This window comes from Oncorhynchus mykiss, chromosome 3 (genome assembly GCF_057628025.1).
Source record: "Oncorhynchus mykiss isolate SJ-2025 chromosome 3, ASM5762802v1, whole genome shotgun sequence".
Taxonomy (NCBI): Eukaryota; Metazoa; Chordata; class Actinopteri; order Salmoniformes; family Salmonidae; genus Oncorhynchus; species Oncorhynchus mykiss.
The window spans coordinates 16,992,508-17,017,299 of record NC_143024.1 but is presented as its reverse complement, the minus strand read 5'-3'; the positions used below and the strand labels follow the sequence as shown (position 1 = coordinate 17,017,299).

At 42.7% G+C, this 24,792-nt stretch overlaps 1 protein-coding gene and 1 long non-coding RNA gene across 4 annotated transcripts; one reads left to right on the top strand and one right to left on the bottom strand.

The window, feature by feature from the left end:
• Nucleotides 1–1,122: 1,122 nt before the first annotated feature.
• Nucleotides 1,123–12,299, top strand: LOC149984415 (cytoplasmic dynein 1 light intermediate chain 1-like). Of its 2 annotated transcripts, XM_090222580.1 has the most exons (13): nt 1,123–1,245; nt 1,421–1,494; nt 4,956–5,072; nt 5,252–5,482; nt 5,702–5,871; nt 6,124–6,217; nt 6,464–6,599; nt 6,726–6,837; nt 7,308–7,367; nt 7,569–7,613; nt 7,813–7,903; nt 9,494–9,604; nt 11,389–12,299. In XM_090222580.1, the coding sequence occupies exons 1-13, from the start codon at nt 1,157–1,159 to the stop codon at nt 11,469–11,471; spliced, it is 1,413 nt and encodes a 470-aa protein (XP_090078706.1). In that variant the 5' UTR covers nt 1,123–1,156; the 3' UTR covers nt 11,472–12,299. The 2 variants fall into 2 exon arrangements, with proteins under 2 accessions (XP_090078706.1, XP_090078710.1); XM_090222584.1 differs by lacking the exons at nt 6,464–6,599; nt 6,726–6,837; nt 7,308–7,367; ... (2 more) ...; nt 9,494–9,604; nt 11,389–12,299 and having other exon boundaries at nt 6,087–6,217.
• A 4,631-nt stretch (nt 12,300–16,930) lies between these two features.
• On the bottom strand, nt 16,931–21,739 carry LOC149984414 (uncharacterized). 2 transcript variants are annotated; one of them, XR_016492296.1, is made up of 6 exons: nt 21,634–21,739; nt 20,898–21,045; nt 20,699–20,781; nt 20,412–20,481; nt 20,199–20,303; nt 16,931–17,301 (listed from the first exon to the last, which is right to left on the bottom strand). It is a non-coding gene; the product is annotated as an uncharacterized LOC149984414 (long non-coding RNA). The 2 variants fall into 2 exon arrangements; XR_016492297.1 differs by having other exon boundaries at nt 20,898–21,042; nt 21,634–21,709.
• Nucleotides 21,740–24,792: the final 3,053 nt, after the last annotated feature.

Sequence of the window (24,792 nt, the reverse complement as noted above, 5' to 3'; positions counted from 1 at the left end):
ATAAACAAGTTACCAACATAAATATGACTAAACAAGAAATGTTGCATCATACCCGTAGTTCAGGTCCCACTGCTTAGACGCTGCCAGATCTTACAACACCTAGATAGGTATTTTACCTTTCAGCTAACCACATATGTTATAGCAATCTGTCAGTCGACGACAAGTCGATGGACACAGTCGACAGTCGATGACGTGGCATGCAACCAACCGTTGGTTGATTCATGCAATGTCTAAGCAGTGGAAAGCAACCATACCGTCTGATATTCCACGTCTTTCAGCCAATCAGCATCCAGAAGCCAAACTACCCAGTTTATAAATGTCTATATTAGTGAAAAGCTATATAAGGCTATAAGTCAAATTACTTCCTCTCATGCTTTCCCTTCCTTCATGGACACTTATGCAAAAAATAAAATAAAATAATGAAAGCCATTTGAAAGTAAACATCCTCCATATTGTTTTCACTCATCCTTTGCTTTCAGATCAGTGCAAATCAAGGAAAGGAGGCTAAGACACAGGAAAGGAGGCTAGGCTAGGACATAGGAAAGGAGGCTAGGACACAGAAGTCTAGCACCAGCAGACACTCCGTGCCAGAGGATTGGTTTGGTTTCCAGGTCATCTTTTTTTGCAGCTCAATAAGATTGCTGTATTTTATTCATGTGGTTCCTGATCCTTTCTACAGTCCAGACGTTGTTCCTGTAGTTCTATAGTCCAGACGTTGTTCCTGTAGTTCTACAGTCCAGACGTTGTTCCTGTAGTTCTATAGTCCAGACGTTGTGACGCTCATCTAAAAAGCGTGACTACAAAAAAAGATGACATACAAGTTGGAAGACAACTTGAAAGTAAAATGTAAATTTCAAAAAATATATCAATGGAACTTTTTCCATTCCGAGCAGACACAGATTGTATAACTGCATAATTTAATAATTTATCATTTTTTACATACCCGTGTTTAAAATGTCTCCTTCACTCTGTGCATGGTGCTGCACAGATCTGCTGCAAGTTGATTATTTTTAGATCAGTGATTCTGCGTGGCTTCCTTGTTTCAAATTTGAACTTGCCGTGACCGCAGCACTTATAAATAAGGGGATCTGGAACGCGCCCTTTATTATGCCAATTCAAACATCCGGGCACTTAATCCATTCAAGGCTGATAGAAGATGGCTTCGACAGTGAGAATTACGTCAACTGCAAATACACTAAATTCTATAGAAAATCAAACCAGCGACGAGGATGGCCAGAATTTATGGTGAATATTGGTCCTGAACTATACAATAATATGGCTTAAGAAAGGCCTGGCTCGCCTGTCAGAGCCACTTTGAATGGTTTTAGGGTTTGAAAAATCTGGTTCTAGGGAGTAGCGCATCTGAATAGCAGGGATATGGGTGCTTGGTATTTGTCTGATGTCATTGTCTCTCTTGCAGGTCCTCTATTTTGAGTGAGGTATCGACGCGTTCACGGTCAAAATTGCCGTCTGGGAAAAATGTTCTTATTATGGGTAAGCCTATTTAATTTTCTGCTTGCGTTGTGTAATATTGGCACGGGATGGACCACCTGCTCCCTCCGCTACTTCAGAGTGTGCGGGATGCTAGACAAGGAGTGCCTCTCACCACGCGTTCTGTATTCCATTACAATGTCAATAACAGACAGTATTGGACCATTGTTGCGAGGTTTGAGAACCAATTGATTATTAACCGAATTATGGCAGGCTATTGTTGAATGCATTTATAACAGCACCGCTTATAATTGTCCAACAAAATATGGACAGTGTTTCATAGACGACTAAAAATGGCAATTTCTGCAGGTCAGATCGGATCTGATCCGATCACATTGAAAGAGTGATTATAATCAACACCTGCTAGTTTTATCTGTAAAATAAATCCCTCAACAAGCAAATGAGATTACATATATTTCTTATCTGGTCGACTAGTGGTATACAATGCCTTCAGAAAGTATTCACACCCCTTGACTTTTTCCACATTTTGTTATTACTGCCTGAATTTAAAATGGATTACATTTAAATTTGTTGGTCACTGGCCTACACACAATACCCCATAATGTAACAATGGAAGTATGTTTTTTGAAATGTACCAAAAATGACCAATACGTTTTGGTCTAAAAATTTGCTTAACAAGTCACATAAGTTGCATGGAGTCACTCTGTGTGCAAAGTGTTTAACATGATTTTTGAATCTCTGTAACCCACACCTACAATTATCCCTCAGTTGAGCAGTGAATTTCAAACACAGATTCAAATACAGAAACACAAAGGTTTTCCAATTCCGAAAGCAGACATTGAATATCCCGTTGAAACATGGTGAAGTTATTCATTACTGGATGATGTATCAATACACCCAGTCACTACAAAGATACAGGTGTCCTTCCTAACTCAGTGATGGTGAAGACGTCTCTTTTTACTGACTCCGATCTTTGACCCGTTCAGATGAACAATCATTTTGTTCATTTGAGTCAGTAAGAGCCAATTTATGCTTTATCCCAAATATGGTCGGAGGCGCCCAATGGATCGTGTGACTCAAATATGGAAATTCCGGAGGCACGCAGAGGCCAAATTGAGCTCTGTACCGCACCGCCGTGCTCCGCTCAAATTCTGTAATTATGTGGATGGCTCCGCATTTACGTGATTGGTTGGTGGTAGGTGAGGGCGATAAGTCCTGTGTATACACAAACTCACATCCTTAACAACAGCTCTACGACAAACGATGAACTGAAGACTGTCATTCACAGTAGGGGGCTTACTGGAGCTGTCATTTGTGACTGAGACTTGTAAATGTGTGCTTTTAAACAATGTACATTGTGTTAATTGCTAGGCATACAAATGACATTATTTCTTGATACATTTGAAACGAGGTCCATCTAGCTGTGGCTGCTACCGGACTAGATTGTGAACGACTCTTGGCGGGATGCATTGCTTGACTGCCGTGAGAGTTCAGTCGCTCACGAACTGCAGCCAACCAAACGATTCGTTCTCAAGTTCGAGTTTGCTGAGCAGAGGCTGTGTATGGTTTGGTTCTACTAAGCTGTGTCCATCTTAACATTAAATCAATTCAATGCAGTCATTCTTGCACCATACGACCAATTATCAGTTCTAGACATGTCTGTCTTCTCTGTGCTCAGGATTTATTTTCCTGTGCAAATATGACAGACAGTTGGGGGTTGGAGGCACGTCTCTGGAGCTGCTGAGCCGGAGGAGCGTGTATGAAAGGCGCTGCTTGGTCATTCCGACGTCTGCATTGGCCTTGCAGCATTTATGGTGACACAGCCTCTGCAGAAGTCAGGGCATTCATACTTCTTGAGCTTCACCGAGCAGCACAGACCTGTTGTGAAGGAAGTTGTCAAGGAAGTGAGTTTGTGTTTACAGGACCTCCCACCCTCGCCTATCGTCAAACAATCATGTCAATGCGGAGCTACAGTTGAAGTCGGAAGTTTACATACACCTTAGTCAAAGACATTTAAACTCAGTTTTTCACAATTCCTGACATTTTAATCCAAGTTTTAATCCCAACCTCGTTTTAATCCCAACCTCGTGCTTCACGGTTGGGATGGTGTTCTTTGGCTTGAAAGCCTCCCCCTTTTTCCTCCAAACATAACGATGGTCATTATGGCCAAACAGTTCTAATTTTGTTTCATCAGACCAGAGGACATTACTCCAAAAAAGTAAAATCTTTGTCCCCATGTGCAGTTGCAAACCGTAGTCTGGCTTTTTTATGGCGGTTTTTGAGCAGTGGCTTCTTCCTTGCTGAGCGGCCTTTCAGATTATGTCAATATAGGACTCGTTTTACTGTGGATATAGATACTTTTGTACCTGTTTTCTCCAGCATCTTCACAAGGTCCTTTGCTGTTGTTCTGGGATTGATTTGCACTTTTCGCACCAAAGTACGTTCATCTCTAGGAGAACGTATGACAGCTGCATGGTCCCATGGTGTTTATACTTGCATACTATTGTTTGTACAGATGAACGTGGTACCTTCAGGCATTTGGAAATTGCAGAATAACAATATTCCAACATTCTGTTTGCAATAATGCACTGTTTGGGGCAAATCCAACACAACACTGAGTACCGCTCTTAAAATGTTCAAGCATAGGGGTGGCTGCATCATGTTATGAGTATGCTTGTCATTAGCAAGGACTAGGGAGTTTTCTTTATGATAAAGATAAATGTAATAGAGCTAAGCAGTGGCAAAATCCTGGAGGAAAACCTGGTTCAGTCTGCTTTCCAGTAGACACTGAGAGATGGTCACCTTTCAGCAGGACAATAACCTAAAATACAAGGCCAAATATACACTGGAGTTGCTTACCAAGATGACATTGAATGTTACTGAGTGGCCTAGTTAAAGTTTTGACTTAGCAAGACTTGAAAATGGCTGTCTACCAATGATCAACAATCAACTTGACAGAACTTTAAGAACTTAAAAAATAGTTCTGTGCAAATGTTGTGCAATCCAGGTGGGAATAATTCTTAAACTGAAATCGCTCACTGCTGTAATCGCTGCCAAAGGTGATTCTAACATGTTTTCAACCCACTGAGTCAATACATCTAATCAAGAGTTTTATTTATTTATATATATATATATATATATCTTTTATTTTACAAATGTTGGAATTTTTCTTCCACTTTGACATTACAGAATATTTTGTGCAGATCGTTTACAAAAAAGGTAAATTACATCAATCTTAATCCCACTTTGTAACACAACAACATGTTGAAAAAGATGAAGGGGTGTGAGTATTTTCTGAAGGTATTGTATTGGCCCTGCATATAGGCCTAACTGATTTTGTGAGCTATAGCTGCATTGATGCAAAATGATATACTTTTATAGGCCTAGAGCACTGGCCACAGCAGGCAGCTGACCTAAAGGCCTAATGTAGGCTATAACGGATTTGAATGATTTTGCTTAGCATGCAGTTTACCTGCACCGTATGCGTTTCATGTATGCTACAGGTGAGACGGGGGCAGGGAAGACCACTCTCATAGCCAAACTGCAGGGAGTTGAAGAATACATGAAAGGCAGAGGACTGGAGTACCTGTACTTTAATGTTCACGATGATGACATCGATGGTAAGTGTGTCTTTTGGACATAATGAGAAAACAAAGGTGATCATTTTGATTTGTTTTAGTTCATAATATAGCTTGGGCATCAGTGTATGATGGGTCAGTAACGATCAATAGGATAGCCTTGTACAATTTCTCCTTTTTGGTGTGATTTGACCCCAAACTGTGTGTGTGTGTGTGTGCAGATCATGCTATGTGTAACGCATGGATTCTGGACGGTGACCTGTACCACAAAGGCCTCCAGAAGTTTGCTGTGTGTGGGGAGAACATGGCCGACACTATGGCCCTGCTGGTAGTGGACATGTCCAGGCCGTGGACGGTGCTGGACTCTCTGCAGAAGTGGGCCAGTGTGCTACGAGAACACATCGACAAGCTCAGAGTCAACCCAGAGACACTGAGGGACATGGAACAGAGATGTACGTCTATGAATCTGAGAGAGAGACGTTCTTACTTTATAACATTAAAGACTTGAAATAGCTACTTCAACAGTATTTCTTTAAAACTTTAAGTAGCCATGCTACTATACTGTAAACTATAAAGTTAATTGAGATTAATTGTTCGGAGTTTGAATTAAAAAGGGTAAAATAGCAATAGCTGTAAAACGGAATCTCTTCCACCATCTCCCCTACCGCTAGTGGTCCGACAGTTCCAGGAGTACACAGAGCCAGGGGGCGACCACAGCGCCTCTCCCAAGAGGAGGAACCCCGTGGCTGGGGAGGCTGAGGAGGAGTGTGTGGTGCTCCCCTTGGGAGAGAACACACTCACACACAACCTGGGCGTGCCTGTTATGGTGGTGTGTACAAAGGTAAGGTGGGCAAAGCTCTGGCATTAGGGAAAGAAAGGAACTTGCCTTGTTAACTCAACTTATCTAAGGAGACTTTCTGTGGCAGTGGTATGGTTTCTTTATTCATGTGTATAAAGGACGGAAAGTCTGTCATTTTGTTTAACACTATTTCTCATCTTCGCTTTCAATTTCTTTTTCATTCTTGTCTTGTGTGGCTTACCCTCTCTGTCTCTCAGTATTCTCTTTCCCTCTCTTCACTTCCCTCCTTTGCAGTGTGACACGTTTCTCAGTCTAGAGAAAGAGCATGACTACCGGGAAGAACACTTTGACTTCATCCAGTCTCACATCCGACACTTCTGCTTGCAGTGTATCCTTCTGCCTCACCGACTGCTTTTCTGCCCTAAGAGTTGGCATTCCTCTGGCGTTATTCTTTCAAACTAATGGATTTTCATATTTTCTTAGATGTACCAACAATGTGCAGGCACCAGTTTCAGGTTGTTCTTTCTTGTGTGAAGTGAGCATGTTTTTTCTGAGCTAGGTAGTAGAGGGGTCTTTAAGATATCGTTGGCCATTCTAGCAATAATACCATCCTTGACAAGTGGTGGTCTCTCAGATGGCGCAGCGCTGCTATACACGTCAATGAAGGAAAACAAAAACCTAGACCTATTGTATAAATACCTGGTCCATAGATTATACGGGTTTCCCTTTGACATGCTGGCCCAGGTGGTGGACAAAGACTCAGTATTCATGTAAGTGTGACTCTGTGTTCTCACTAATGAAACATTTAGCCTTTTTCTCATGTGCTGTTCACAATGACATTAGTTGTTTTTTTTATATATATATTTTGTATGCTTCTGTGGTTCATTGTCTTCCAGCCCATCAGGATGGGATAATGAAAAAAAGGTTGCCATTTTATATGAAAACTTTCAGTCGTTGAAAAGGGAAGACAAGTTTGAGGAGGTTATCGTCCAGCCTCCTGTTAGAAAGGTAATGTCACTCCCAGATCTTCTCCTTCTTATTTTTGGCACAGACATGAAGTATTAGAAACAAGTGTAACAGACCTTGTAACTGACCTACACTCCAGGGGTAGTATCTTGGAGTTGATTACAATTGTGACTGAATCCAAAATCGTTAGCCCTGAGCAGGGTCAGAGGTTACTACTGGCATGCAGGGTTGGGGCTGTGCCTGGGTGGACTGGGGGATTCTGGGTGTTTGCTCTCTCCAGTCTTCTCCTCTGGACTTTAATGGGCCCTGGGATGAGGGGCCCATTAATCTCAAATAACATCAGATTACCAGGATGAGCCTGCCTGTACTCAGATTACAGTGCCAAGGCCAGGCAAATATGTACTTAATCGGATGTATACTAAACTAACACATTAGGATGACTTGCATGTCATTTTGTGGAGAAACAGTATATAGGTGTGTGTTTGTTTATGATGTTTTAATTTTTTGTGCAGTTTGTACATGAAAAGGAACTAGGTGCGGAGGACGACCAAGTGTTTCTGCTAAAGCTTCAGGTAAGGGAGAATGTACCGTTTATATTTGTACAGCTGGTATGACCCAAAACATTACTTTGATAATATTGCATAATGCTAATCTGACCTCAGCTGTGATAAGTTTAATTCTGCCAGTTGCCATATGAATTAGGTTAGAGTCTGAAGCCCTTAATAGGACTATCTGGACTCTCACACTACATGCTCTGTGTTGTCTATTAACAGACCCTGTTGTCTAAGCAGCCCCCAGCGGCAGCAGGCAGACCAGTGGTAAGTGTCTGGGGAAACATGCTACTGTAAAGGACCTAAAGAGTTCATGTAAATCTTCTGATATATGCAATTAATGATCCTCTACTCCTTCTTCCTTTCCTGTCTCTTCTCTTTCTCTCCCCTTCCTTCTCATCCTCTTCTTCTCCTCTCTACTGTTCCTGTATCATCCCTCCTTCATTCCTCCTCCTTTTCATCTCAGGACACCACAAACAGAGCACCCACTGGCTCTCCACGGGTGTCAAATCGCTCGGCAACAGCAAACGTGGCCAATGTGATGCCCATGCAACCAGGTACTGAGACCATAGATCCCCGATAACTCATTCTACTGAAATGACAAAGATTAGCTTTAGCACCAGTATTAAGTTTGCACCTACTGTGCATTTGGAATTCAGACCCTTGACTTTTTACACAATTTGTTACATTGCAGCCTAATTCTAAAATGGATTAAAAAAAAAAAAATGTAAATCCTAATTCATCTACACACAATACCCCATAATGACAAACAAATACATGTTTGCCCATGTATATAAATAAAATGGAACGATCACATTTACATAAGTATTTAGACCCTTTACTCAGTACTTTGTTGAAGCACATTTGGCAGCGATTACAGCCTTGAGTCTTCTTGTGTATGACGCTTCAAGCTTGGCACACCTGTATTTGGGGAGTTTCTCCCATTCTTCTCTGCAGATCCTCTCAAGTTCTGTCAGGTTGGATGGGGAGTGTTGCTGCACAGCTATTTTTAGGTATCTTCAGAGATGTTCGATAGGGTTCATGTCCGGGCTCTGGCTGGGCCACGCAAGGACATATAGAGTGTCCTTGAGTGGAACCAGAGACTTGTCCCAAAGCCACTCCTGCATTTGTCTTGGCTGTGTGCTTAGGGTTTTTGTCCTGTTGGAAGGTGAACCTTTGCCCCAGTCTGAGGTCCTGAGCACTCTGGAGCAGGTTTTCATCAAGGATTTCTCTGTACTTTGCTCTGTTCATCTTTCCCTCGATCCTGACTAGTCTCTCCGTCCCTGCTGCTGAAAAACAACCCCACAGCATGATACTGCCACCGCCATGCTTCACTGTTTTTATGGTACCAGGATTCTTCCAGATGTGACGCTTGGTATTCAGGCCAAATAATTCAATCTTAGTTTAATCGGGCCAGAGAATCTTGTTCCTCACGGTCTGAGAGTCCTTTAGGTGCCTTTGGCCAAACTCCAAGCGGGCTGTCATGTGCCTTTTACTGAGGAGTGGCTTCCGTCTGGCCACTTGACCATAAAGGCCTGATTGGTGGAGTGCTGCAGAGATGGTTGTTCTTCTGGAAGGTTCTCCCATCTCCACAGAGGAACTCTGGAGCTCTGTCAGTCACCGTCAGGTTCTTGGTCACCTCCCTGAACAAGGCCCTTCTCCCGCGAATGCTCAGTTTGGCCAGGCGGCCAGCTCTAGGAAGTCTTGGTGGTTCCAAACTTCTTCCATTTAAGAATGGAGGAGGCCACTGTGTTCCTGGAGACCTTCAATGCTGCAGAAATGTTTTGGTACCCTTCCCCAAATCTGTGCCTCGACACAATCCTGTCTCGGAGCTCTACGGACAATTCCTTCAACCTCATGGCTTGTTTTTTTTCTCTGACATGCATTATCAACTGTGGGACCTTTATATAGACGGTGTCTGCCTTTCCAAATCATGTCCAATCATCAATTAAATTTACCACAGGTGGACTCCAATCAAGTTGTAGAAACATCTCAAGGATGATCAATGAAAACAATATGCACCTGAGTTCAATTTGGAGTCTCATAGCAAAGGGTCTGAATACCTATGTAAATAAGGTATTTCTGTTTTTTTTTATGTTGATTACATTTGCATTCGTTTTGTCTCTTTGTTTTCGCTGTGCCATTAGGCGGGCAGACCAGCGAGGGCGTGCTGGCTAACTTCTTCAACAGTCTGTTGAGCAAGAAGACCGGGGAAGGGGGCGGGGCCAACAACACGCCCAGAACAGTCCGGAAGTCAGGTACTGCTCCACACATGGAAGATCTGTAACTCTTTTGTCATACACCTTCTAGTAAAGTTCTAGGGAGCACAGTGACAGGTATTCTTCCCCAAATTTCCACAGAAAGACTTGAAATAGAAAACATCCATTCTGTCATCTCACTGTAAGTCCGTCACTGTGTGGTTGTTTAGGTGCACTGTGCACGTGTGTGTTCTGTCCCCCTGATCTCTCCTTTATTAGACTGACTCGCACTCCTTCCATTGTCTTTACCAGCGGTTCTAAACCTCAGTAACTAAGCTCATAAGGCATTTACAAGTTATATTCTTTAAGAGTTGTTGGTGTAATAGAGAATTTCCATGAGAACTAGAAGGTGAGCAGTCATTGATCAAATCAATCCTGTTTAATACAAGTTCCATCTGGCCTTCTCTAAGCAGGCCCTATGTTCTAACCTCACAACACCAGTGTTCTGTGAACACCCACCGCCGAGAGGCTTGTAAGGAAGTCAGCGCATCATCTGCTAGTGTTACAGAATACAATAACAATCAGTGTCCTCGTACCTCCAGTCTGGCATCAATCACTATCAACAGATATGAGCACATCCATAACATTCAGTATCAAGTCTAGTGACCAGCAACCCATAAACAACGAGTGTCCTAAATAACACACTCTAAATCATGTGTTTTACGTAAAGGGAGAACATATAAATAAGTATTGTGGTAATATGAACTTTATTCATCTGAAATATTCCCATTACAAATGGCTACATATCAACACAAGTTCAGAGATGGATGGATGTACCAATGTTACACGGAACAAAAATATATAAATACAACATGCAACAATTGAAAAGATTTTACAAAGTTACAGTTCACAAAAGGAAATCAGTCAATGTAAATAAATGCATTATGCCCTAATCTATGGATTTCACATAACTGGGGATACAGATCTGTTGATCACAGTAGTTAATACTTCTGTCCTAAATGAACCTTTTTTTAATCATCTTTTAATAATCATGACGTAATCTATACTTGTCTAATGATGTGGAGGGTAGATCAATTGATCATAACTGAGTTGTCAATACGGATTGTATTTTAGAGCCCCGTGTGTGTGTGTGTGTGTTAGTGGATGCTGGCCCTGCCAGTTCGGTGTATCATGTAACTCTCCTGCATGCGTTCATATTCACGGAGCGTGCTCACTCTGTTGCCATATTACCATTGAACAAACCCTTATTTTATGTTGTACTTGGTCAATTAGACCGAACGACCTGTTTCCCTGCCCTTGTGTTGCCTTATTTGAATGCCTGCGCACACAGAGCCTGCCTGGCCCAAATGAGTGGCTGGGTGCTCCATCGGCTCCCCAGACGTCAGGCAGGTCTGCCACTAACAGACAGCACAGAGCTCATGTCCTCCATATCCTCTCTGGTTGTAGACCTGTCCCTGGGTCTTAGTATGTCCCTGGGTCTTAGTATGTCCCTGGGTCTTAGTATGTCCCTGGGTCTTAGTATGTCCCTGGGTCTTAGTATGTCCCTGGGTCTTAGTATGTCCCTGGGTCTTAGTATGTCCCTGGGTCTTAGTATGTCTCTGGGTCTTAGTATGTCTCTGGGTCTTCACGGCCTTAGTAGTTGGTCACAACTAATTTCTTTGTTTTCAGAATTTAATGTATCAGTTTGTTTCAAATGTGTGTTTTATTTGTCGTTTTCAAATGCTGCCACAGAGAGTACAACTGCAGACTGATCTTTGTCCCGATACTAGTAATTGGGTGAAAGTGTATTTTTAACACCTACACCTATTTTGCAAATCTTCCAGCATCAAAGGTGGGACTTGACGGTGAGCCAGAGGCGTCCTCCCCAACCTCATCCTCACCCCCAGCCGACATGGAGGAGTCCTGAACCCCCCAACCCCCAACCCTCCCCGCCACCACACACCCACACACACTCGCTGGGTCCTCTCGCTCTTTAGACCCTCGACTGTCAGATGGATCAGAAGCTGGACTGGAAACAGAACAGAGCGGTCTTGGAGCGGTTGCCGTGAGACCGAGCCTTGCATGCCAATCCGTGGAACCACCACCAAAGCAAAACAACATGGACTTACTGGAAACCATCAATGTATTATATAGAAGATGAGCTCACAGGATATTGGAGGGAAATGGAGTAAGTCTGACTCGTTGTTGCTTTATTTTACAGCAACATTAAAATGAGAGGAACTGGATATCTTGCAGGTGGTCTTGAAGCCACTGTGACAAGTGCACATCCTTGATATCACTCTGAGCACTGTGGCTGTCTGTGAGGTGTTTTCAAAGTGGAGGAGATTGATGTTTGCCATTTGTGGAGATGGGTCTTTGGTAGACAGCAGTTCCATTGTTATGTGACGTCATAATGCACTGGAACGCTGATGGATGAAGACTGCTGTACAATCAGGCAGAATGATGGAAATAGTTGGTGTTTTAGTGCTTATAATGGTCATAATCAAGGATTCTGTTAGAACTCAAGAATCCAGAGTCAAGGATGATGCTCTAAAACCAGGGAAATTATTTATTCTTTATTTTTTTAAACTTGTGTGTTCATTTGCTTGGTTTGGATTAGGGAATAGGCAGACCTCTGGAGTGTTTTATTGGCATAGGGGAATCATCTATCACAATCTTTAAGTAGTCAAGTTCTCATGAACTATTCAACTGTTAAATCTGCCATTATTCAATAAAGCTGTTTTACTAATCAGGACTCTGCTTTTGTCTCTGTCATGTTTCTTTAGGCCTACGGTACCTCTTGCATGGTGCAATAGCCAATGGTATTGTGTAACTTACACCACTAGTGTTGAGTTGTATCCTGGTACTGGCCGGGAAGTCTGAAATACGAAAAGGAGACGAGGTCGTGGAACGGGGTGCTTAACAAAATCAGCGTCGTCAGTTTCAAATAGGGAGAAGATCTTGACGAAACGGGGAGAAATCCAGTGGAGGTGGTTGAGCAACACTGGGCTGTGATTGGAGCAGAGATGGATAGGAAGGTTGGGCGGTTAGGATTGAGTGAGGAAGTAGGAGAGGTTGTGTCTGCTAAAGTTCTTTGTGATGGAAGTTTGGTGTGTTTCAATGTTAAACAGTATGAGAAGGTGCTCAAACTCAAGCAGGTATGTAAAGTGTGGTTGATAGTAGCCTGCTGGATCAAACTGGACGGCAGTGGGTGAAGAGTTATTACCGGAGTTCCAGAAAGTGTGAACATGTCAGAAATAAAGGACCACTTGAAGGTCGGCTCTCTTATTGAGGCAAAGCACCTCCAGATGGGAGCAAGGTGGATAGCTTGTCAGTGCTACTATTGGTATTGCCAGGAACAGTTAGGATTGGGTATGAGTTACTATGTGTGAACATATGTTCCGACACCAATGCGTTGCTGTAACTGTCAAAGGTTTGGGCGTGTGGTGTGTAAAGGCAAACGGAGATGTGGGGGGGGGACATGCATACGTGGAGACGGTCCAGTTACAGTGCTGTAACTGTCAAAGGTTTGGGCGTGTGGTGTGTAAAGGCAAACGGAGATGTGGGGGGGGACATGCATACGTGGAGACGGTCCAGTTACAGTGCTGTAACTGTCAAAGGTTTGGGCGTGTGGTGTGTAAAGGCAAACGGAGATGTGGGGGGGGACATGCATACGTGGAGACGGTCCAGTTACAGTGCTGGAACTGTGGGGAGGCGCCCATAGTGTGACAAGCCCCATACACCACTGAACAAGCCCCATACGTCACACTATGGGCGCCTCCCCACAGTTCCAGCACGGGGCTTGTTCAGTGGTGTAAAGACCGGTGCAAGGGCAGCAGGTGAGGAGTGAGCGTAACATCTCATATGCAGAAGCAGTGAAGGTAGTTCAGGCAGAAACAATCGAGGCACTGATGAGAGCAGGTATGCCAGGGCTGATTGGGATGCAGGTTGGGCCAGATGTAGAGAGCAGAATGGGGGAGAACACAAGAATGGTAGTAGACATGAGGAAGGTTGTTACATTTGTGACAGCAGCAATCAATTGCACAGAAAAAGGACAATCAAAGACTATGCAGATACAGATCATAGTGGATGGAGCAGGCAGTGAGGTATCTTGGGATCACAGGACTGACAGGGGAAAATGTACAAGATGACCTCAATAAGATTGAGAATCAGTCCAGCCAGGAATCATGTATTGGTTAATTTTCATTATGGTGTTAATCCTTCAATGGAACGCCAGAAGTTTGATGGTGAATGGGCAGGAGTTCAAACAGGTTCTTGAGTTACCAGCCAACCTGATGTGATAGGTCTCCAGGAGACATGGCTAAAACCTTGTCTAGATGTCGTATTACAAGGTTATGTTGCAGTCTGTAAACATAAGGGGGAGGGGGGGGGGTGATACCTTTTATAATGCAGGGGATCCCATATAGTTTTGTGGGACAGGAGTATGTTGTGGTTGGGAGGGAGGGGGGAATATGGTAATAGTCAACTTTTACAAGCTGTGTAAGAGTTTCTGGCTCTTGGAAATGTAGAAGGTAAAGATAGGAGACAGGTAATGTGATGGGGGGATTTTAATGCTCATAGTACGCTCTGGGGAGGGTTACAGACTGATAAGTGTTGGAGGAACTACTGGATGAGAAAGGCCTTGTGAGTTTTAATGACGGCCGGGGAACCAGGATTGACCCAGTAACTGGGATTGAATCAGCTCTGGATCTTACTTTATTCTCAAGTTGAATGGCAGGCAGATGTAGTTGGGAGGCTTTGGAGGAATCTACAGGGGGTAGTGATCACTGTCCTGTTGACTGTAGGATTGAGGGAGGAAGAATCAGTAGGAAATGGATTGAGGAGTAGGATATTTGGGAAAGCGGAGTGGGATCAGTTTCAGGAGTTGAGTGAACAGGAGCTCTCTCAGGTTGATCTCAGTTCAGATATAGAAACAGGCAATGATGTAGAGTAAGAGGTGCAATAGTAGGGGTCGCAAGGCAGGTGATTCCTATGGGTACAGGGGAGAGAAAGAGTAACGCAGGTGATTCCTATGGGTACAGGGGGGAGAAAGAGTGACACAGTCCCCTGGTGGAGTGTTGAGCAGCAGTGAAGAGTAGGAACAGGGCTTTCAGAATGTTGAAAAGGACCCATAATTACCAGCACTTGATACAGTAGAAACAAGCAGTACTAAGGAGGATCATTAGGACAGCTAAGAGGGCGTATTGGCGCCAGTTCTGTGGAAACAAAGGCAGGACCACTCCTGTGGGAGAGGTATGGTGGATGATTAAGAGGATGAGTGGGGTCAGAAGAGATTGGGATCTCCCTGTGTGAAAAGGGGGAGATGCTAGCCCAGGCATTTGTGAAGGTGCACAACTCAAATAATCTGACAGAAGAGGGGTAGGGTGGGAGAGAGAGGGTCAGAGGAGAACATCTGGGGGTCCTGGATCAGAGAGAGATGGTGGGGGATACATTGAATGGCCCTTTTACGTTGGCTGAGATGAGTGCATTAGCTAAAGCTGGGGTAACATCTCCTGGGAAGGATGTGTTACATCATGATGGCTCATCTCAGTGACACTGCAATGGGGAAAGTATTAGGCCTTTACGATAAGGTGGGGCATGAAGGGAAACTGCCTGGAAGTTGGAAGCAGGTGGTAGTGGTGTCAATACGGAGACCAGGGAAAGACCCTACTAGTCCTTTAAGCTATAGGCAGATAGCGTTGACATCTCACGTATGCAAACTATAGAAAGGCTAACGTACGTTCTGTTGAGGACTAATGTCACCAGATCAAAGTGGGTTCAGGAAAGGCAGGGGAACGATGGATCCTGCACTGTGCCTAGAGTCAGTCATATAGAAGGCACAGGGAAATAAGGAGGTGGTGGTAGTCGTTTTCTTCGATGTAGAGAAGGTTTATGATGTGGAGGGAAGGCCCCCCCAGGGAAGTGTCATTAGTCCTTTGTTGTTCTCCGCTATGATTGATGATGTGTTCTCCCAGGTGAGACCTGATAATGGGAGGTCATTGTTTGCGGATTATGGGGCACTGTGGAAGAGTGGGAGAAATATTACCCATACAGCCAGGAGAGTTCAAGAAGTGATTCGTAAAGTAGAGCAGTGGTCCCTCAAGTTTTCAGTTGAGAAAACACAGACTGTGTTTTTTTCTAGAAGGAGGAAATTTACTTGAAGCTGTATGGAAGGAATCTGGAGAGGGTGGTAGGTGTTTAGGTTCCTGGGGGTCTGGTTTGACACTCAAATGACATGGGCGAAGCATATTAACTGAGTAGTTGTCAAAGGAAAGAAAATATTGAGTGTGATGCGTTGCTTGTCAGGAATGGAGTAACAGATAGAATGGTGTTGAAAATGATATATATATATATATATAGTGCTGTTAAGGTCATCAGTGGATTATGGAAGTATAGCATATGGATCACCAGCTCAGACATCTTTAAAAAAGCGCTAAGAATATGTTGTGGAGCCCTTAGGACCTCCTGGTGGCAGCGATGCAGGTAGATTTAGGAGAGATGCTGTTAAAGTTAAGAAAACAACAGTTAGCCATGACATATTGGGTAAATCTACAAGGACATAAGGTTACACATCCTACAAAAATGGTGCTCCTAGAGTGCTGGGAACATGAATAGAAATCTGAATACAACTTTGGGTGGATAGGCAATTACATGGCGAGAGAGATGGGGTTGTTTAGGAGGGAGTTTAGCCCCTCTGTGGTTCTTCCTGCTATCCCACCTTGGTTTCTCCCTCAGCCAGTGATAGGTCTAGGGTTGCTTGAGAAGGTAAGAGATGTTGAGGAAGGAGTAGATTCAGTTGTAAGGGAACATTTAAGAACACAATACTATGCTTTCTTGAATATACCCTAAAACAGGAAGGACAGGAGCAGCTTTTAAGTGTTCCTGGGTTTAAGGTGGCTGTGACGAAAAGAGCAACGGATCATTTATCTGTTTACACAATGGAGTTGTTGGCCATACTATTGGCTGCAGAGTGGGTGGAGGTGGTGTAATCTGCTCTGACTCCTGTGCAGCACGGGTGAGGTTTTGCACTGCTTGTATAGGTTGAAAGAGGCGGCATATTTGTGATCTTCCTCTGGGTACCAGCTCACTTGAGATAGAGGGGAATGAGGTGGTGGATGTTATAAACAAGCAGGCTCTTAAACATCCTAATGTTGCGATAAAATTGTCAGTCGGTAAAGCCAAGGGGTTAATAAATCAATCAAATGTATTTATAAAGCCCTTTTTTACATCAGCCGATGTCACAAAGTGCTGTACAGAAACCCAGCCTAAAACCCCAAACAGCAAGCAATGCAGATGTAGAAGCACAGTGGCTAGGAAAAACTCTGTAGAAATACCAGAACCTAGGAATAAACCTAGAAAGGAACCAGGCTATGAGGGGTGGCCAGTCCTCTTCTGGCTGGGCCGGGTGGAGATTATAACAGAACATGGCCAAGATGTTCAAACGTTCATAGATGACCAGCAGGGTCAGATAATAATCACAGTGGTTGTAGAGGGTGCAACAGGTCAGCACCTCAGGAGTAAATGTCAGTTGGCTTTTCATAGCCGATCATTCAGAGTTCGAGACAGCAGGTGCAGTAGAGAGAGAGAGTCTAAAACAGCAGGTCCAGGACAAGGCAGCACGTCCGGTGAACAGTCCATGGCTCCACAGCCGCAGGCAGAACAGCCGAAACCAGAGCAGCAGCATGACCAGGTGAACTGGGGACAGCAAGGAGTCATCAGGCCAGGTAGTCCTGAGGCATGGTCCTAGGGCACAGGTCCTGCGAGAGTTGAGAGAGAGAAGGAGATGATCATTGTCAAGAGGAGATGGAGACAGTGGAACATGTTCTATTTCAGTGCCAGAAATATGTGAGAGAAAGGGAGTGATTGTTATTAGATTTTAGGAGTAATGGGGCTGAAGAGTCAGTATTAAGTGAACTGCTGGGGAAATCTTCAGGGGATGTATTATTTAATTATGTATTTCATTTCCTTAGGGAGAAGAGATTATTGGGTAGGATTTAGACCTTCACTGTCTCTGGTCCACACTCCAGTCCAGTTGGTGGCAGTAATGCACCTTAACATTGGTTGCCAACCGCCATATAAAATCCAAAAGACGAAGAAGAGTTGTATCCTGAATTCTTTATTTCTGTTCAAGGGATGCAAGGGGAGCCTTGATACGGAAGGGGAATGAGCCTGTGAATCTGGTGTAGGACAGGAGGAGGAAATGGCGACTGTGCTTGAATCCAAAAGTACGGCAAGTAAAGTGTGTAATAATGAATGGAAAATAGTGACATCAAAGAATGGAACAAAACAAGCAAAAGTTGTAGTAGAAGACAAGGACCGGTCAAATAAGGCATTTCTTATTAGACTGCATTTTTTGGACAAGGAGATTCATTTTGGAAATCCATTTGTTAATATCGAGTACTGTGAAGAAAGCAGTGGGAAAGGTGGTTTCAATAAAGGTGACTAGAAGCGGCCTTGTTTTGGTTAATTGTGTTGATGAAGAACAGAAGAATCTTGCACTGGATCTGCCTAGATGTATTGATCTTCGGAGCAGGGCACCTGCCAAAGGAGTTATAGCTGGAGTCTCGTTGGATGTAGATAATGAGTACCGTAGTCAGAAAATCCAAGGAGTGGCCTGTGCACGTCGCCTGACCCGTATGGTAAATGGAAGGGAGAAAAGCCTGTCGATATTATTGTTGTTTGAGGAGACTCTACCTGAATATGTGAGGTATGTGGTGAGAACATTTGTGTCCAAACCATTACAGTGTGGAAATGGTAAAGGATATGGGTGTAACAGTATAGCTTCCGTCCCTTTCCTCACCCCAACCTGGGCTTGAACCAGGGACCCACTGCACACATCAACCACAGTCACTCACGAAGCATCGTTACCCATCGCTCCACAAAAGCCGTGGCCCTTGCAGAGCAAGGGGAACCACTACTTCAAGTTCTCAGAGCGAGTGACGTCACCGATCGAAACGCTATTAGCGCGCACCACCGCTAACTAGCTAGCCATTTCACATCGGTCACATGGGCACGGGTTACATTTTTGCAGACGGAAGAAGTATGATATTGAAGAATTTGTGAATGGAAAATGTTGCAACTGTGGTGGGGATCATACTCCGTACTTCCTTGAGTGCCCTGTTAGGGTGAAGGAGGTCGAGGTGTCAAGGATCAGGGCTGCCAGCGGATCGCCGAGAAGTTTTGGGGGCTCCAAGACTTCACAGCAGAAGCACTACAAGGACTTTTGTCGCTAGGAAATGTCCCGCCCTCACCGGAGGCTTCTGAGGCTGTGTTGGGACCTGATTTAGAATTAGTTTTTTACAGAAAAGCATGTTGATTTTGTTTAGTTAATTTCTTTTTTGATAGTTTGTATAATATTTTATTTATTTTTACCCAAATGTTTTCCTTTTTGGGATCCTTATTATCCACCTTCACAGTAGGTGGCGGAATGCACATCTAATTGTTGCGAATGCCATTATAGCATAGAAGAAGAAGAAGCCTTTTGACTTGTTTCACAATATTGTTGCGTCACAGTATCCTGTATGAAGACTAGACTGTAGTCTATCTAGGCTAGACTACTCTACTATGGGGGGTGATAAGTGCCAGAATTAAGCCTTGTGAAGCTGCTGATACCTTTCACGAAGTCACTTAATGTCTTCCTAGCGCCATAAACTACCACCATGAATTAACATGGACTGTCAATGGAGACAGTTTTTTTCTAAGAAGTCAAACTGCTGACGTGTTCACTTCACGTTCATGTCACGTGACACGTACATGTCATGTAGACAGACGTAGTGTTCACGCCATGTAATGTGGCACTGATACATCATGTGTCAGTTTGCTTGTAAATTTATTATGAACGATCTTACCATGAGCGCCTTAAAAGTCTACATGTTTTACACGTCATGTTAGTTTGTGTCTGTTTACTTTATTATTAAAGATCTCACCATGAACGCCTTACATCTAAATATTTTTCATTGCCAGAGTAATCTAATCAATTTCAATTGAAATTTGTCAATTGAATATCACCTCAATACAAAAATGATTAGGCTAGTTGATATCGCAGCCAGCCACCATGACTGTGAAGATATGCCTATTTCTCACATCAATACAGACACAAGTGCTTCTTTGTTGGAGGTAGCCCTATTCAGAAATAAGAGGTAGCCTAGTTCTCTAGTGGCCATTCAAAAAAACTCAGAACTCTGCAATCTTCAGTGTGTTCAAGACAACTGGGAACTCGCAAAAAAGCAAGCTCAGACTGGGAAAAATAGTTTTGAATGGTCATCCAACTCGGAATTCCAATTCAGAAACTCTGGCATCTTTCTCTGACCTGAAAATCCCTGATATCATGACTTGAACTAGTTTTTCCCCCTGAGTTTCCTGTTTACCGGTTTAACAGACACAATCACTGTCACCATGCAATCGTTAGTCTATACGTTTCTGTGGAGATGTCTTATGGTTAAAAGCAGGGCTCGAATTGCAAAGAGAATGACCTTCAGGTTGTCCTCCCACCATTCCTGGAACCCGTCAAGGGACTTGCCCATTGCAGTCTTGAGGGTGTGGCTGGTCTGTTCATCCAAACCTAAAGGAGGGGCTAGGGAAGGGATATCTACTGACAATGGAAGATATTGAAATGTCTGATTTTGTACCATGGAAAAACAAATACTAATAGTACCTTGTTTCAGAGTTCATGACCTTGGTCAATCAAGATGACCTCAGGAGAACCGTAGGTGTTGAAGATGTCCATCATCACCTTGGAGGTGGCCTCGCCAGTCTTGTCCTTGATGGGTATCATACAAAATAAACTAAATGTTTGGTTCCAAGCACCCTTTTTAAATGGGTTACAGAAGGGAATTTAGAGTTAAGCACATTCTCTTCCTTTACAGACCTTAATGGGTATTGCCTCCCCCCATATGGTAAAATAATCGGTCGCCGTCAGACACCAGCTGTTGCCATTCCTGGATTTCGTCAAGGGTCCAATGAGGTCCACCCCAAACATAGAAAGTCGTAGAGAGATGATTACTTAATTCTTACCCATATCTGTCGTTCAGTATGCAGATTTTCATATTTGTAAGGGTATGACACACAATCTATAGTATTGAACTCTGCTTTGGTCAAATAAAGCAACCATTACAAAACAACTTATCAGGGCAAAATTTGTACTGTGACACTTACCGATCATGTGCCATGGTAAAACAACTGATGGGCTTCAACTCTTACACTAGTCTTCACCCTCTCAAACTTCTGTCAAGCTAGACCTTTAAGCACAAGGTGACAAATTGAAACATTGTGTTGTCTCTGGTATGACATTCATTGAAATCATAATAATTTCAGATATAATAGAACGTGATCGATAAACAAAAGGTTATTTTACTTGCCCAGCTGTCCACATCCTTGACAATCCCATGCCAAAAGACGCGTATGTTGCCTCCCGGGTGGCGCAGTGGTTAAGGGCGCTGTACTGCAGCGCCAGCTGTGCCACCAGAGACTCTGGGTTCGTGCCCAGGCTCTGTCGTAACCTACTAAACAATTTGATACCATGAAATTGGGGAGAAAAAGGGGTAAAAATTAGGGAAAAAAAGAAGCGTATGTTGATTTTGGAAATCATGCGCTTCAAACTGAAATGGCCACCATGCATCTCAGTGAAAATCATCCTCCTGTGTGGCTGGCCACCCTTCCCCCATAGGTACATGTAATTAATTGCCTAACAGGTTTGAATACAAGAGTTGTTGAAATACTCAAGTCCAAGTAATTTTGCACAACTGTCTTTCTTTGTTTGTCTCTCTCCCCCATCTCTCTCTGTCTTTCACTCTCTTCCCACCTCTCTCTTTCACTCTCACTTTCATGCTTTTTTATCCCCTCCCCCATCTCTGTCTGTGTGTCTGTCTAGCAAAGACACCTAGTTAAGACACCTAGTTGGAATGACCATAATTGGTAAGACCTATCCATTTGATTGATCAGGGTTAACTTATAGCTAGATACCTCAATATGACAGACATTTAACTAAATGTATAACTAGCAACTTCTAGATGGAAAATGGTTGTTGAAAAATGGTTGTTCATAGCTGAATCCTTCCAGTTATGTAATAGAAGTTAACCGCTTTACGTTACCCTGAATAGTGAATTTCTGCCTCCTACGAATGTTGCGCCTCTTGTCGAGATCAGTGGTGCCTTCATAGTACTTCACCTGTTTGGAAAGATAAAATAACATCTCCTTGAGGGATGCCATTAAAGTGCAAGCTACATACAAACAGAAAGCTACAAAAACAGTTAGCTAGCTAGTTAACGTTAGCTAAACAAATCTGTCTGGCTAGCTAGCTAGCTGACTAGGGAGGCTGATGTAAGTAAATAAGTAACGTTACAGTAGCTAGCAATTTCAATCCAAAAGCAACTTAATTTTTCCCCTATTTAATATTTTGTTATATAAAGACAAATATATGGTAAAGAAAACATTTGTCAAACTACATACGGAGTCTTCTTCTTTGATACTATGGCGGTTTGCAAACAAATGTCACAGGCGCATGCTGCCATCCACTGCCCTGGCTGTATATCAGCCCAAATACTTAACAAAGTAAACAAAAACAAAACCCAACATAATCCTTTAGTCAGATTCAACTGCCAACACCCATCCCTACAGGATCTGGGGCCTGAGAAAGAAAAGCACCTTGAATTGCCATGTTTGAATTTTTCAAGAGTTCACAAAGAGCTACACATGTGTATATATTTTATTGTAGTGTAAGTGCTATGGGATGTATTGTTACAGGGAGTGTTGTTTTGTTCGTCGGCAGCGTATAGTTTAAAGAGGGAGCGACACAATGATGCACTCCTATCATTTACATTGAGTTGATTAGATTTGAATCTGTCTGTCTTCCTGTCTTTTGTTTTAAGCAGTCAAAAGTGCAAAGAAATGTTAATTCAGGTTGGGTATCAGTTTCTGCTTGAATTTGGTTTAAAGGACAGTGAATTTGTTCATAATTTGAGAACTTGCTACCAAGCTCCTGTGTGTATCAGACACACATTGTGTTTTCTCTTAGAGCCTATTCTGAACTGAAGACACGTGTTAGTTACCACGTTGTTTTAGCCTATTGGTGATAGTCATATACTTTGTGTTATTATGTAATGTATAATGTATTTCATGTACACTGTCATTTTTTGTGTCAATTATTTCATGCTATTAGTTAAATAGAGTAACTTCATTCCTTGTTTACAGAGTCATTATTTGATTGACTAAATTATTCTAATTTAGAAGGTCTATTGGTAGTTATTATTTACACTATACACATACTGTAGCATATTATTGGGTACCACCTTGACATCTCTGACATCTCTGCTTGCCTCAATTCATTAATGCTAGAACATTGGTCGCCAGGATTAGCTATGTGTATCTAGTCTCTTAATAATTGCATAATGGTGCAGATTAGGCATGTTCATTATAGTCATACTGAGTAGGTGATGCATTCTTTCGCTACCTTGCTAGATCCTCCAGAGACGCACAGGGCCTGTTGCATTTATTTTTACAAAAAAACAGAACCACTACTGCAATATAGGCCTGCACTCAAAAAGGTGATATCTACAACCTAAAAGGATTCTTCCACTGTCCCGATAGGATAACCCTTTTTGGTTCCAGGTAGAAACCCTTCTGTGCCTAGGTATAACCCTTTTGGGCTCCATTCCGAAGCAGGTTCTACATGGAACCAAAAATACTTCTACCTATAACCAAAAAGGGTTCTCTTTTGGTGACTGGGAAATATCCCAGTTGGAACCCCTTTCTAAAAGAGTGTACTCAACAAGTTTAGCCTAAATTTACACAATTTAATTCTGTACTCAAACATCTGCCTGGTATTCAAGATAACATGCAACTTTGAACGTTTTCAGCAACCTCTGCTCAGACTTAAATAGCAGTGTTCCAAGATCTTCCACTAGGGGTGACTGTAGTATCCTCAAATGGACAAAAAGGAGACACAAGAGGCACCCCTCATTTTAGATCCCAAGGGGTCTTTATTTTCATACTGTATGCTCTCACTCTCATCACTATCTCCTTTGCCATCTTCTCATGTCTTTTCTTGGAACTCCATCCACACACAACTGTAGCATCTTGTTTACAATTTTCACATTTTAGGTGTCCAGCTGAGGCCTTGGATGGATCATGTTGCAAGGAGATGGGCACAGGGGTATGTACAGTACAAGTCCAAAGTTTGGACACACCTACTCATTCAAGGGTTTTAATTTTTTAAAACAATTTTCTACATTGTAGATTAATAGTGAAGTCATCAAAACTATGAAATAACACATGGAATGAAGTCTCTTCTTCTTATTGGTGTCCTTTAGTAGTATTTTCTTTGCAGCAATTCGACCATGAAGGCCTGATTCCTGCAGTCTCATCTGAACAGTTGATGTTGAGATGTGTCTGTTACTTGAACTTTGTGAAGCATTTATTTGGGCTGCAATTTCTGAGGCTGGCAATGCTAATGTCCTTATCCTCTGCAGCAGAGCTAACTCTGGGTCTTCCTTTTCTGTGGCGGTCCTCATGAGAGTCAGTTTCATCATAGCGCTTGATGGTTTTTGTGACTGCACTTGAAGAAACTTTAAGAATGTTCCGTGTTGACTGACCTTCATGTCTTAAAGTAATGATGGGCTGCCATTTCTCTTTGCTAATTTGAGCTGTTCTTGCCATAAAAAAACACAACTAAGTGGCTCAAACACATTAAGAAGGAAAGAAATTCAAAAAGTTACTTTTTACAAGTCACACCTGTTAATTGAATTGCATTCCATGTGACTACCTTATGAAGCTGGTTGAGAAAATGCCAAGAGTGTGCAAAGCTTTCATCAAGGCAAAGGGTGGCTACTTTAATGAGTCACAAATATAAAATATATTTTGATTTGTTTAACACTTTTTTTGGTTACTACATGATTCCATGTGTGTCATTTCATAGTTTTGATGTCTTCACTATTATTATACAATGTAGAAAATATGAATATAAAGAAACCCTTGAATGAGTAGGTGTGTCCAAACTTTTGACTGGTACTGTATGTACAGTCCAGAGAACAGTGTGGGTGGTGGGTAAAACAGCTGCAGTGAGGCTGATTGAAGTAGTGTACTCACCCACATTTACAATTTCATTAATCAATTTGATAAATAATACTAGTATATACAGTTACATTATTGTAGAATAGGCTGCTCCTGTATCCAGACTATATTAGGATACCGTTATTTCATTGGCCTTGTCAGGCATGATTTTAGGTTTTTGATCAAAGTTGTATGTTGTACCT